At 40.2% G+C, this 12,507-nt stretch overlaps 1 protein-coding gene across 11 annotated transcripts in view; it reads right to left on the bottom strand.

Moving 5' to 3' along the window:
* Positions 1-12,507, bottom strand: part of SMOC1 (SPARC related modular calcium binding 1) — a 132,761-nt gene that overhangs the window by 37,065 nt on the left and 83,189 nt on the right. For all 11 annotated transcript variants that reach the window (XM_051791430.1, XM_051791428.1, XM_051791431.1 and 8 more), the window contains one exon: positions 6,924-7,004. In XM_051791430.1, the coding sequence (XP_051647390.1) occupies positions 6,924-7,004 (81 nt within the window). The remainder of the gene's footprint in view (positions 1-6,923; positions 7,005-12,507) is intronic.

The raw sequence follows: 12,507 nt of genomic DNA, 5'->3' as shown, positions 1-12,507 counted from the left end.
GTTTTTTATTTCCCCTTTTACCCCAGATTCTTATATCTTTGCCCCTTTCCTACTGCTCCCCGTCCACTTGCCTTAACTGGCAGCTGCAGAGTAGCAGTGTTGACTCCACGTCTAAAGCAATTTGTTTTCTTTCTTTGGGGGATAAGGAAGGGGGAGGGACTGAATTCTTTGGGAATGATTTATTGCACAGCACTCAGGGAGAGCTTCATTTATTTGCCTAGCTGCATATGGTTTAACACCTATGGTTGCATGCCGATTATTATACAATGTTATTTTTCCCACTTGTATACTTTGCACCTTTTCATAGAGCAGATTAACTGGTCCCCAATGGCATGTTATTTATGACTTTGTTTGCTGGCTGTCTGAGAAGGGCCCTGGTCTAGATTCTTCCATTCCCCCTGCCTCTGTTCTTCCCTACATACTCCCTTCTTCACCACACACACCTGTCACACTGAGACATGGGAGAATCACACTTAGGCATCACACATATCATACCTTCTCAGAACTTCCAGGAGGAAGACAGAGACAGAGGCCTCCCAGGCAGCAGCCAAGACAGGAAAGGATGCCCGAACCACAGTTGGAGCCGGAGGGAAGGGCAGGATAAAAAGTAAGGAAGAAACATCACATTTTGGCTTGCAATGAAGCAGGAACTCAGCAGATAAGAGCATAGATATTTGTTGTGAAAATGTAATGGAATTAGTAAGTTTTCATTTCATACTCAACAGGAGCAAGTTTCTCTTGAGATTGCTTCATTTGATATCAAGCCAAAATCTAAATTAAAATTAATTCAAAAAAAAAAAACCAAAACAAACACTCATAAAAAGAAAGGGTGGGAGGAGTAATACAAAAGTCTGAAGATAAATAGTTGTGGCAGGTAGGACAATGAAGTCATAGATTTTTAGCCCAAGAGTTTTGACAGGTCAGACCAGCACTCTGTTGGGAGGCATAGACTCAATATGCAGGACAAGAGCCAGACAGGACACATTAAGAGAGGATAGTAGAAAAGGCAAAAGCTTTCTAACACTCTTTCTTTCCCTCCCATGAGCTCCTGTTCTTGACACCATCATTGACACTTTTTTCCTCCTAAGCTATGGAGAAATTCAAAAGCCACTAACTAATCCCAGGCGTTATGCCCAGAGGATACAGAAGCACAAAAACATTTATCAAGAAGGACTGCAGTCAACATTAGAGTATCATTCACAGGCACCAACATTTTCCAGTTCAAATTCTGCCATAACGTCTTTTTCAGATGTTGTTAAAGCACAATTATGCCTGACTACATCCCCCTTTCGACCAACCGGCTTTCCTGCCAAAGTGATAGCCACCTCCTCCACTTGGTATCCTGATTAACACTAACCAGCCACAGACTTTGGGGAAGAGCCTACAATCCTGTATGAGACATTTGAACAGTAACATTAAAACAACTGGCATGGAGAGACAGTAAATTTGGAACTAACACAACTAGTTTAGTAGTAGCAGAAAGCTGGAGCTTGTCAGCAGGACAAGCAGAAGTCCATGGCCTCACATATCTTCAAATACTAAGGTGGAGAGAGCCGTGCACCACAGTAGGACAAGACAGCTAAACAATAAGGCTGGAGATAAAGCAATAAAGACAGGTGAGAAACTGCCCCCATTCAAAACACTACTTTGCTTTTCAGGAGCCATCTGAATCTACCTGTGGCTCCTTATTCTCTGCTGTGTTTCACATTTTCAAGGCATGAGGAGATTTGGTCCAACTTCAAATAACTATACATTCAATGCAAATAGGTGCAATGTCTCCCCATTCTGGAAAATAATATAGGCATTCAAGCTCCTTGGGTTTATCCTCACTTCTGAAAAGGAAAGTCCTAATAACATATTAAGCTTTTGTCCAAACTTGGCTATTTTTGGGGTATCCCACCAATATTCCTGCCATATTCCTTTTCCAGGGCAAATCAGCATGCTCTATATGTATATACATATATGCTTATCAGCATGCTCTATATGTATATATCCTGCTGTATGTTGGTTGGGCTCACCTGACTCAAGAGGAACTACACTGATACTCAATATAGCCAAAAACAGACTCCTTTTTAATGTATAGAATCCTAGAAAGCCTCCATTTGGCTAAGGCAACATAGCCATGAGTATATTCCCCCTAGAAGCAATCACTATCCCTGATCGTTAAGAAAGGCATGCAGCAAAAATGGTCCTAGCTGAGTACTAGAGAGGGGTTTTTTTGGAGTGCCCATGGGTGTTTTCTTGCCTTTTCTTTTTTTCCTGCAAGTGAGAAAAAACTTAAAGGAACACAGACAAACCAGAGAACCCAAATCCTATTAGTACACTTGATGCAATCACATCCCACCTCACTGTGCAAATCTCTGGAGACAAACTGCACCCAACAATACAGAGCCTCCCTTCAGGGTGGATGGTAGGGTATACACAGACATGCAGTTTTCAAGTTTTTTCTCCCTTTGAAAAGCCCTTAAGCTTTGACTCCAAGTGGACTCAAGAAAAAGAAATGTGAATACCACGATTCTTGTTTTCAAAGCTCATTCACAATTTTACTCTGTCCACTAAGAGCTCCTGAGAGGAGAAAGTGCTATCACTGGAATGCCATCATGAGATGCCTGTACAATGCTTGGGTCGCCAGAGCTGAACAGAACAGGCCACATGGAATTGGCCCCCATTCTCCAAGCAAGATTGTGAAATAAACAGCTGTGGGTTTTTTCTTTTTTTTTTAAAAAAAAAACTAGGCACACACACAAACCTGTCTTCAGCTGCTAACCTTAATATATTACTCATTCTTCCTTTCAAATAACGTCATTATCAAAACCCCAGTGACTGCAGAATATTTACTTGAGGCTGCTACTGCTGGTTTCTCCAGAGCTGTTTATTTTTCCATGCATCCACTCATTACATCACTCTGTGGTTTTCTTAAAGGTTGTCACGGTAAGCTGGATACAGGCTGGAAATTCTTGCTAACTAAAACCAAATCACTAAGTAGCACAAATGATTTGGAGATAACCCAACTCCGGAAGTGAGGAAAACCCCTGGATTCCTCAGTGGAGATGGCGTGCTCCTAAACAAGCAGCCATTACATTTCTTGAAAGTAGGAAACATTATCAAGTGTTTTCCTAGATTAAGAACTGTAAAAAAAATAATTTGGACTATTGCAGTCTGGAATGGGGGGGAGGGGAGGGGTTGAAACAGTAAAAGCAGAATGAAAAGAATGAAAAGACAGTTCCCAGCCATGCTGATTAGAGAATGGCCATCACCTCCTGCTCTGGCAGTGTTAAAAATGACACACCACAGAGGAGAGTGCTAAATGACTGGCTTAGTTGGCTCAGGATATCCATGTGTATGCATATGTGGATGTGCATGTTTGGGAAACAGGAAAAGGAATTAAAAGCAAACATCAAAAAAATGTTTTTGTCATCTTGCCACCGTAATATTGTGTTGATCTAGACCTTTCACTTGCCCCCAAACAAAAAACTGACTTTGGTGCAAAAAATCCCAAAACCCTGACAGATAGATGACACAGTTTGTAAGTGTAAAAAACCCAACTTTTCTGCTGTTCAATAGTTCATATGTTCATATTTTGGTTCCTGCCTCTGGCTGAGAAGATCTGAATCTACATCTTACCCTACTGAGAAAGGTATCTAGTTGTCATTTCATTCTTTAAAGTGGGCTGGGGTAACAGCACTAGCAATGCCTCCTAGCAATGTGGTTTTAGTGAGAGCAGAAAAACTCACTGGACACATACAGATTCTCAGTCAAGTGCTCTAAGAATCACTGGACTAGAGTCATTCTCCTTTTTCCGATCCCTAGTTTAATTAGGATTTACACATGCCAAGTAAAATGTAAATGCTCCAAAAAAAGAGATCAGTTTCAGGAGAATCTCCTCTGTTTGTCAGCACTAAACAGAAGGTGGAACACTCAGATTTCATATGCAGTTCTTGAGACAGAGGTTGCATATGCAACATGGGGTATTTACCAGCTCTGCAATGCTCAGCTGCCTCGTGAGTGGTTCACCTAACATTGACCAGAGACAATGAGAGCAAACTAAAGAGTCTATTTGACTCCATACAGTAGTTCTTAAATTCTCCTCGTGGTTGATACAGTGACGGTGCTTGCTTTCCAAGCTGTCCAATATCAGTGCTAATTAGAGAGCAGAACAGGTCCTCTGACAGTAGTACATGGACTTCTCTTCACTGCAAAGGACAGTGCTATTTAACTAGGGCAGGGAGGAGTTACATCAGGGTTAAGCATTTCACTATACAAACTCCAAGAAATAGAAGCAAAAGTTAGGTTGAATATTACAAAAAGACAAAACCTGAAATTGAGTTCAGAGAACAGAGCAGCTTCCTGTGGGAAGAAGTAAAATCTTTATTATCTAAGGTTACACTTAATTTATGCTACACTAGAAAATGGTGCTCTTTGTACAGTATAACATTCATTAGCTCTAAGGGAGTAGATTAGATGACCTACTAGATCTTTTCTCACCTCCAGTTTCAGTGATCCCTTTAAACTACTGCAAGAGGATACCAGGCTATATCTGCTTCAAGACTGTAAGTGTAAACCCAGATAGACAATATAGCTGAGGCAACACCAAACCCAAAAATCCAAATCTTATGCCAGTAAAACTTACCTTAGCCCTTTAAAAATAAATGAAAAATCAGAAATGTGCCAAGTATTAATATTTCAAGATGATAAGGGCCAAAAGCAATTAAAAACATCCCCCAACTTTGCATGCCCATCTCATGACAGCTGTTTCATCATCTACAGCCAAGACAGACTTGAAGACATTTGAAGAAATGTGATTCTAAATTATAATCATCCCCCCCCAGCTCTCTACTGTTTGATCCCACCTACCATATATTGCCTTTTAATATATATGACAAGGGATGAAAAGAATGAGATATCAAACAAGGGGACTAGGCTTCACTAGTTGAAAGAAACAGTCTGAAGTAGCCCACACTTAATGCCAGCTAAACAACAGCTCTAGGCAGCATTTCTTAATATCAATAATTTGCAAGAAACTGAGATGCTTGGGTATTTGTATGGCCTAACATGGAAATTTGGGCATAAAAATTGGCAATCTAGTCTCTTAATGAGAACCTACAGTAAATGAGTGTCAGAGCAATCAGTAAGTCTGGGTCAGATGAACCACACATCTCCTTTTAGCTTGCTATATAAACCGCCTCTCACAGAACTCTTGAATTTTTCAGAAGATCATTTGTTTTTCATTTGTAACATGCATCCACAATAATTTTGTTTGAATAACAGAACACAATAATTTTGTTTGAATAACAGAATTGATATCAGAAACAATTGAAAAAAGTGGACAAAAGCAAACTCACAAAAGGAACTCTCCCATGGACAAAATTCCAGTTCATATCAGGCAGCTCCCTGACTAAACACTCAATGATTGCCTTTACAACATGAAAGGCAGCCTATTTTGGCTCTGTCAGGCCAAGAAAGGGTCTCCAATAAAAAACCCTCCTGCTTCCAAGTCTTTTTGTAACCTCTTAGCACCGACTCTTCTTTCCATTGCAGCTACCAGGATTGCTGCATTAGTAGAAAAGTTGGTCACCAAAATAGGTAGGACCCATTACACAGGATTTTAATATTAAACTGTCGCTTTCAATTGCCCTGTGAGCTGCTGGTTGTGCCAGAAGCTCACAGAACAGAAGCTGCATTTGCTTTCCCCTGAAAGACATCCTTAAAGAAGGATGCTGATACTCATATATCATCTGAAGCTTCTGGATGATTCCCACTGGCAGATCTTACACAGACCACCCTGCTACAAAACCAGTTTGGAGGTGAGGCACAAGACACTTGTTAAAACTGTGGTCTGGACAATGATGGACATCTGCCTGTTAAGAGATCTTCTCCACTCTGCAGCAAGAGAATTTCACCCAACCTAGGACCAAGTTCACCCTGCAGCTGGGAAGTGGCATAGGAAGGCTAAAGGAACTGTCGTGAATGCTCTCTAGCTAATCCAGAAATACCAGGTGATGAGACACTTCAAGATATCACAATCTACCTGTTCAGGCAACTGGAATTATTCCCAGCAGCCAGTTCTAGGCATATTTGTTTCATAAGATATGGAAAATAGTAGCATCTCCTATTCAAACATTAAAGTAAACTCATGGCTTCTTATGGCAATTTCTTTCTCTTATTCCCTTTAATTTCTTAATTTCTCCCACTTCAGTTAATATATATCAGACAGAAACCATTCTTACTAAGAATCCATAACTTTCCTCATCAGAGTCTCCAGTTTCTTGTGATTTCAATGACTCTATACCACCATTTCACCCTGCTCTCCAGTCTCAAGTTTTACACCCTAACTTCACATCTTCCTGCTTCCCATTTTCCCACTTATGTTCAGGATCTCTTCTTTGCTATTTTTTATGCTATGGTTTTCCCTCATCCACTCCATTACCCACAAAATAATCTCAACATTTTCTTAGGCCCAGACATAAGTAACCTACTTTCAGTTGTGAAATTATCCAATCATTTCTCTATCAAAAAATATCCCCTGCAGAGAAGAATCTTGAATTTTCTAGAAAAGAAGCCCTTTTCTATATTTTTGCAACTGCTTAGACTAAAGCCACAGCCCAGATCTTTGAGCCGAATACATCAGTTTGTATATCCATGCTGAACAGCAAACAGAATAAAGATGGCAGATGGCTGGGGTGAACTAACAGATCAAGAAAGTAGAGATTCCCCAGTTATGGTCTGTGGAAACAAACACCCTTCATCACATATTGACTATGGTCGTCTGGACACAAATAAGGATGTTATCTGAAATTATTTTATAATCGGACTTCAAGTCCCACAAGCACCATGATGGCTACCATGAAGAAAGAACGAAACAAGAACAGATGGTAAGAAACTGCAGACTAGTTAAAATAAATTTTTTTTAGATGGAACGTTACCTGAATTTCTTATACTGGAGCTGTTCAATTTGGAATCTTTGATGACCAAGTGCTTAATCCAAAGGGTTGGAGCTGTGATTTCTGAAAGAGAAAAATATAACATCCTTAGAGAAACTACAGCAACTAGTAAATACACATAGTTGTTAATCCGACTCATATAATGGTTTGGGTTGGAAGGGACCTTAAAGATCATTTAGTTTCTACCCCCCTGCCATATGCAGGAACACCTTCCACTAGACCAGATTGCTCCAAGCCTCATCCAACCCAACCTTGAACAATTACAGGGATGGGGTATCCACAACTTCTCTGGGCAACCTGTTTCAGTGCCTCACCACATTCACAGTAAAGAATTTTTTCCTTATATCTAATCCAAACCTACCCTGTTAGTTTGAAGCCATTAGCTCTCGTCCTGTCAACTACATGCCCTTGTTAAAAATCTCTCTCCAGCTTTCCTGTAGGTTTACTTCAGGGACTAGAAGGTGCTATCAAGGTTTCCTCAGAGCCTTCTCTTCTCCAAGCTTGACAATCTCTGCTCTTTCAATCTGTCTTCACAGAAGACAAAACATTTGCTACAATCATGCCTTAACTGATCCATCATCTTTGTAGAGACAGGCTCATCTCCTGGTGAGATCTTCCACCTTTTATGAACCACCACTTGTAAATCTTCCACAAGGCTATCTCATTATCTTCCCATTCCAGGGAGTACCTCTCTGCTGGTAAAACATTTTTATTAAATCTCTCTATCCCCCACTTCCTAATTTCTCAAGTCTAAAGCCTTCCTCTTCAGGACTTAGAGATCTCAAAGATTATATTGTGTGCTATAGTATATTTTGTTTCTCCTGAAAGTACATATGAAACCCCTATTTTAAAATAAGTCAATCCAGACCTTAAATATTGCTCTAACAGCCCAAGAAAAGCTGGCCACAGTCAGTTCCCTGAAACAAGCAACAACAAAATCCGAAATAAATAGGCAGAGACATGAAGATATTTCTGGAAAGACTTGAAAGTCAATCTATTAAAGAAACAAGTCCTGGTTAGAAAAGCATGTCTGATGCACTAACCAAGACATCTAAACATAATTTTGTGGGGAAAAAGTGCTTAGAGCACCTCCTCTGAGGTGTGTTATAATCAACTTTAAAACACATCGGAACCTGCCCTAATCCACAGAAAAGATACAACCTCAGCATTTGACTAGAATTGAACAAAGCAATACTCGATACCATTGGCTAGAACACCTCAAGTGGCATTTTCAAAACTGATACTTTTTGAAAAAAATTTTAGTTCCCACAAGAACACACCTTAAATAGTTCCTCTAAGAAGATTTTGCAAAAGTTTTTCCTACTCCCTTGTTGACACTTACATGGATCTGCTCAGCAAAGGGAGAAGCTAGCTGACTACAAGAGAAACTGATTATACATTACAAGAGCATGAAGGGGGAAAAAAAGAAATTTCTCCTTCCTAAATATTTTCAGCTATGGTTATTGTAGGCATTATGGTAATTGTGTTCAGGGCATTTTTTTCCACAAGGAAATATTAGTTGAATACTGTTAAGCAAACTTTTGTTACTGCTGGAATATCAAAAATTGTCCTATCTGCAGGTTTCACTACACTATTTTAATGAATGGATTTATGGATTATTTCTATTTTTATGCTTCTCTCCTTCTTAGCTCTTACCCAATGTTTAATTTGAAGTAGTTCTCCCAATAAAGGGCCAAAATCTGGGATGAAATTTAGCACTGACTCTGCACCATATGGACTGGATATGTCTATAGCTGAAAAAGGAGGGACAACCAAAGTCAATAGATGCTGAAGAATGAATAAAGGCCTTTAGAAACACAATGGTGCACATCTTTCAGTAAGGTTGAAAGGTGCATAAAAAGGAATTCTGGGAAAAGAGGAGAAAGAAAAAGAAAAAGAAATTATTCCTTTGGAATCTAGCATAAAAATGTATTTTTAATCCAGTTAACTTGGACATTATTTTTGAATACAGGCAAGCAACACAGACTCGTCTGAACAACAGATATGTGGACAGAGTAGATTACCACTGAATTAAGAGAAAGAAAAGGTGCTTAAAGAAGATATCTCTAGGAAATTACTACACCTTGCATATTGAAACTAAATAGAGGGTGAATGCAAAATAAACAGAACCTAGAAGTGCAAGAGGGAATACAATTTTTTAAAGCTATAGCAGGGGTATTAATGAAACAGTCTTCAGCAGAGGAGAATCTTGTCCTAAGATTCACTATAAACACCTCTAAGACCTGCATTGTAATGATATGAAATAATTTTAAAGAGATGGCTGATTTATGATTTAAACCTTGGATGGCAGAATTTAACTGATCTGATTTACATTATCTCTGGCACTGCTCTCTTATGCCCTCAGGAAGGATGATATGGAGTGGGAGGAGAACTTATGCCTGAAATGTGAATTTTCATTATCCTCTAATGTAGGTGAAAAGATGAGAAAGGTGAACCTTCATCTTGGAGATGTTGAGGTCCAAGAGGTATCACACATTTCAGGGGAAGCTGAGTGTATTTAATGCCCTTTGAAAAAAGTCAGCCCCTTGTGTATTGAAGGTGGGTAACCAAAGGCAAAACATGAAAAAAAATTCACATTTTTATTGTCCATTCATGTTGCTATCAGCTCTACCCTGACTGCCTGACTTTGAATATACAGGTTTACAGGAACCCATCAGTTCTCAAACCCAATGAAATGGAACAGGATCTGGACTTCAACTCCTTTGAACATCTGTGAAGATTCTAGACCTGACAGGTGAACTGATAACTCTTTTGCCCTTTTCTGTCATCTGCCATTTGTGTCAGACATGAAGTACAAGCTATTCCTGAGGAAGACCTAGCCAGGGCATTGGGAGAGTATTCTAGTGAAGTATCGCGACATGTTTGCTCACACAGAATCAAGGGATTGTTCAGGATGACATCCTGAGGTGTCTAGTCCAACTTTCTGATCCAGATAGGGTCAGCTAAAAGAACAGATCAAGTTGCTTAGGATTTTAGAATCATAGAATATCCTGAGCTGGATGGGACCCACACAAATCAAGTCCAACTCCTGGCCCCACACAGTACAGCTCCAATGCTCCTAAGAGCATTGTCATTGTCCAAATGCTTCTTGAACTCTGGCAGGCTGGTGCTGTGACCACTTGCCTGTGGAGCCTGTTCCAGTGCCCAACCACCCTCTGGGTGGAGAACTTTTTTCTAATATCCAACCTAATCCTGCCCTGACAGTTTCATCTTGTTCCCTCTGGTCCCATCACTCGTCACCACAGAGAAGAGATCAGACCCCACCCCTTCTCTTTCCCTCCTGCAGAAGTTGTAGACTGCAATGAGGTCTCCCCTCAGTCTTCTCTTCTCCAGGCTGAACAGACCAAGTGACCACAGCCACTCCTCATATGGCTTCCCCTCAAGGCCCTTCACCATCTTTGTTGCCCTCCTTTGGATGCTAAGAGCCTACTGTCTTTCTTATAATGTGGTGCCCAAAACTGCCACAATATTCAAGGTGAGGCCACACCAGTGCAGAGCAGAGCAGGACAATCACCTGGACTGGTTGGTGATGCTTTGACTGAGGCACCCCAGGACTCAGTTGCCAGAGCCAACCTGCCCCTGTGCTTTATCCAGCTGGCTCAGAAAGGAAGCACAGAATATCACTTCTCTGGGCCATCTGTTCCACTACCTCATTGTCCTCAGGGTGACAAAGTTTTTCCTTATATTCAGTCCAACCATTATGTTTCAATTTGTGACTGTTGTCTCTCATCATGCATTAATACAAAGAGCCTGGCTCCATCTTCTTGAAAAACTTCCCTGGAGATACTGGAAGGTTGCTATTAGGTCACCTTTAAAGTCAAATGCTTCTTACTCTTCCTTGTCTACCCACTTTAGCGAACTGTTGGAGGCAGCATGCTCAAAACATAGTGGATTACACAAACCTTTGGTCAGGCACAGAATGGGTTTTCTTGTGCTTATTGTTACAACCATCAGTGAAATCTAGTTAGTCCTATTTTACTGGTAGAGATGACAAAAATATAGAGTGACAAACTTAGAAGAGGTTATTCATCGATGCATAGCTTGATTAATCTGCCTGTCAGTCTTTTCTCCCTAGTCATAAGGGACATCACTAATACAATAGGAAGCCATTGCATTAGTCATTCTCACTCAAAGTCTAGTAGATAAGGTCTTGCATAATATATTGTAACATTTGTGAGAGGCAATCTTTCATCACACAGTCCAAGCCCATTTATCAGACTTGAGTCCACCTACAAATCAATGTAAAGGTTTTTGATTGAAAATGTTTTTCATAGAAGAGAAGATAACACTTTTTTCAGACTCTGCCTATCCCCAGAAGGACCAGAAAAGGTCTGTTCACCATACCACTTCAAGAACTTTGCCCAGTTCATTTGACCAAAATGTTGAGCCTCTCCCAGAAGGAGTTTCTGAATAGGCTGTATTAATCACAATCTCATTCCTGCATTCTACTAGCACATTCTTTCCTTTGAATATCTATGAGCACCCTCTGAGGGGAAGACTTAAAGGTCAGAAGTTTGTGATTACAAACAGTAATTTAATACAGTATCAGCTTGCTGCCAGGAGGAACTTTCTTTTGATATAAACAAGAGATAGTCAGCATGGCTTCAGTCTCCTTTGTTTATTTGAGAATGCTTTTTGCTCTGAGGGTTTTGCTGTTTCTTAAAGCTCACAAGAAGATTCTTACAAACCTATGATCACTAAATGGAAGTGATAGGACCACAGCATCTTGCCATTAAATAAGATTATTTTAGCAACAATAAAACCCCACCCCATCACCTATTCTTACAAGAAAGCATAAACTATCAACAGTACAGTACCACCTACTTTTGCTCAGTAGTCTCCATTTCTGACTTTGATCCAGTTTAAAAAAAAAAAGTGAAGTACAGCAGACCACTATGAAACACCTAGGCTTTCCCTCACTGCCTTATGATCCACAGTTTCAGATATGTCACAGAGTGGTTCATACTTTGGCCCATAGCTTTACTATAATGGTTGTGGGTTTAAACCTGCAGAAAACATGCACTACTTCTAAGCAATATGCAAGATATAAGCAGTTGCTACTAGGCCCATTCATTACCAAAGGACCACTATCCCCACGGGTATTTATGTTTGTATGTGTAAAAGGCTTGAACCCTCTGTGATGACAGCCATTTTATCCTTGTATAAAGGCTTTCGGTAGACTGAGGTCTGAAATTCCCTATCCAAAATAATACAATTGCAAGATTGCCCGTTTGAGAAGGAAACTGCCTGGGTGGGCCATGAATTAAGTGGGCCTAGGACAATGACTTCATTTGCTTAAATAGTGTGTGCGTCAATGAAAGCAATTGCTAAATAAAGAAACCTCCCAGCAATTTTCATCCAAGTCAACATTCACAAGCTGTGGTTTAGCATTACCCTTCCTTTTGTGAAGCTGTAACACACTGCAGAGGTTATGAAACTCCCAGCATTAGTATCATGAAGGTGGAGATAGTAAAGGGGTAAGGACAGTCTAAAGGAAGTTGCCATTTCTGACTTGATGCACCTTTTCTTATTTACCCTGACACTT

The sequence above is a fragment of the Manacus candei genome, unplaced genomic scaffold (genome assembly GCF_025592945.1).
Source record: "Manacus candei isolate 608988 ecotype Guabito, Panama unplaced genomic scaffold, ASM2559294v1 h1tg000033l, whole genome shotgun sequence".
In the NCBI taxonomy this organism is placed as follows: Eukaryota; Metazoa; Chordata; class Aves; order Passeriformes; family Pipridae; genus Manacus; species Manacus candei.
The sequence above is the reverse complement of the archived record's forward strand: the minus strand, read 5'-3'. Positions and strand labels throughout refer to the sequence as shown.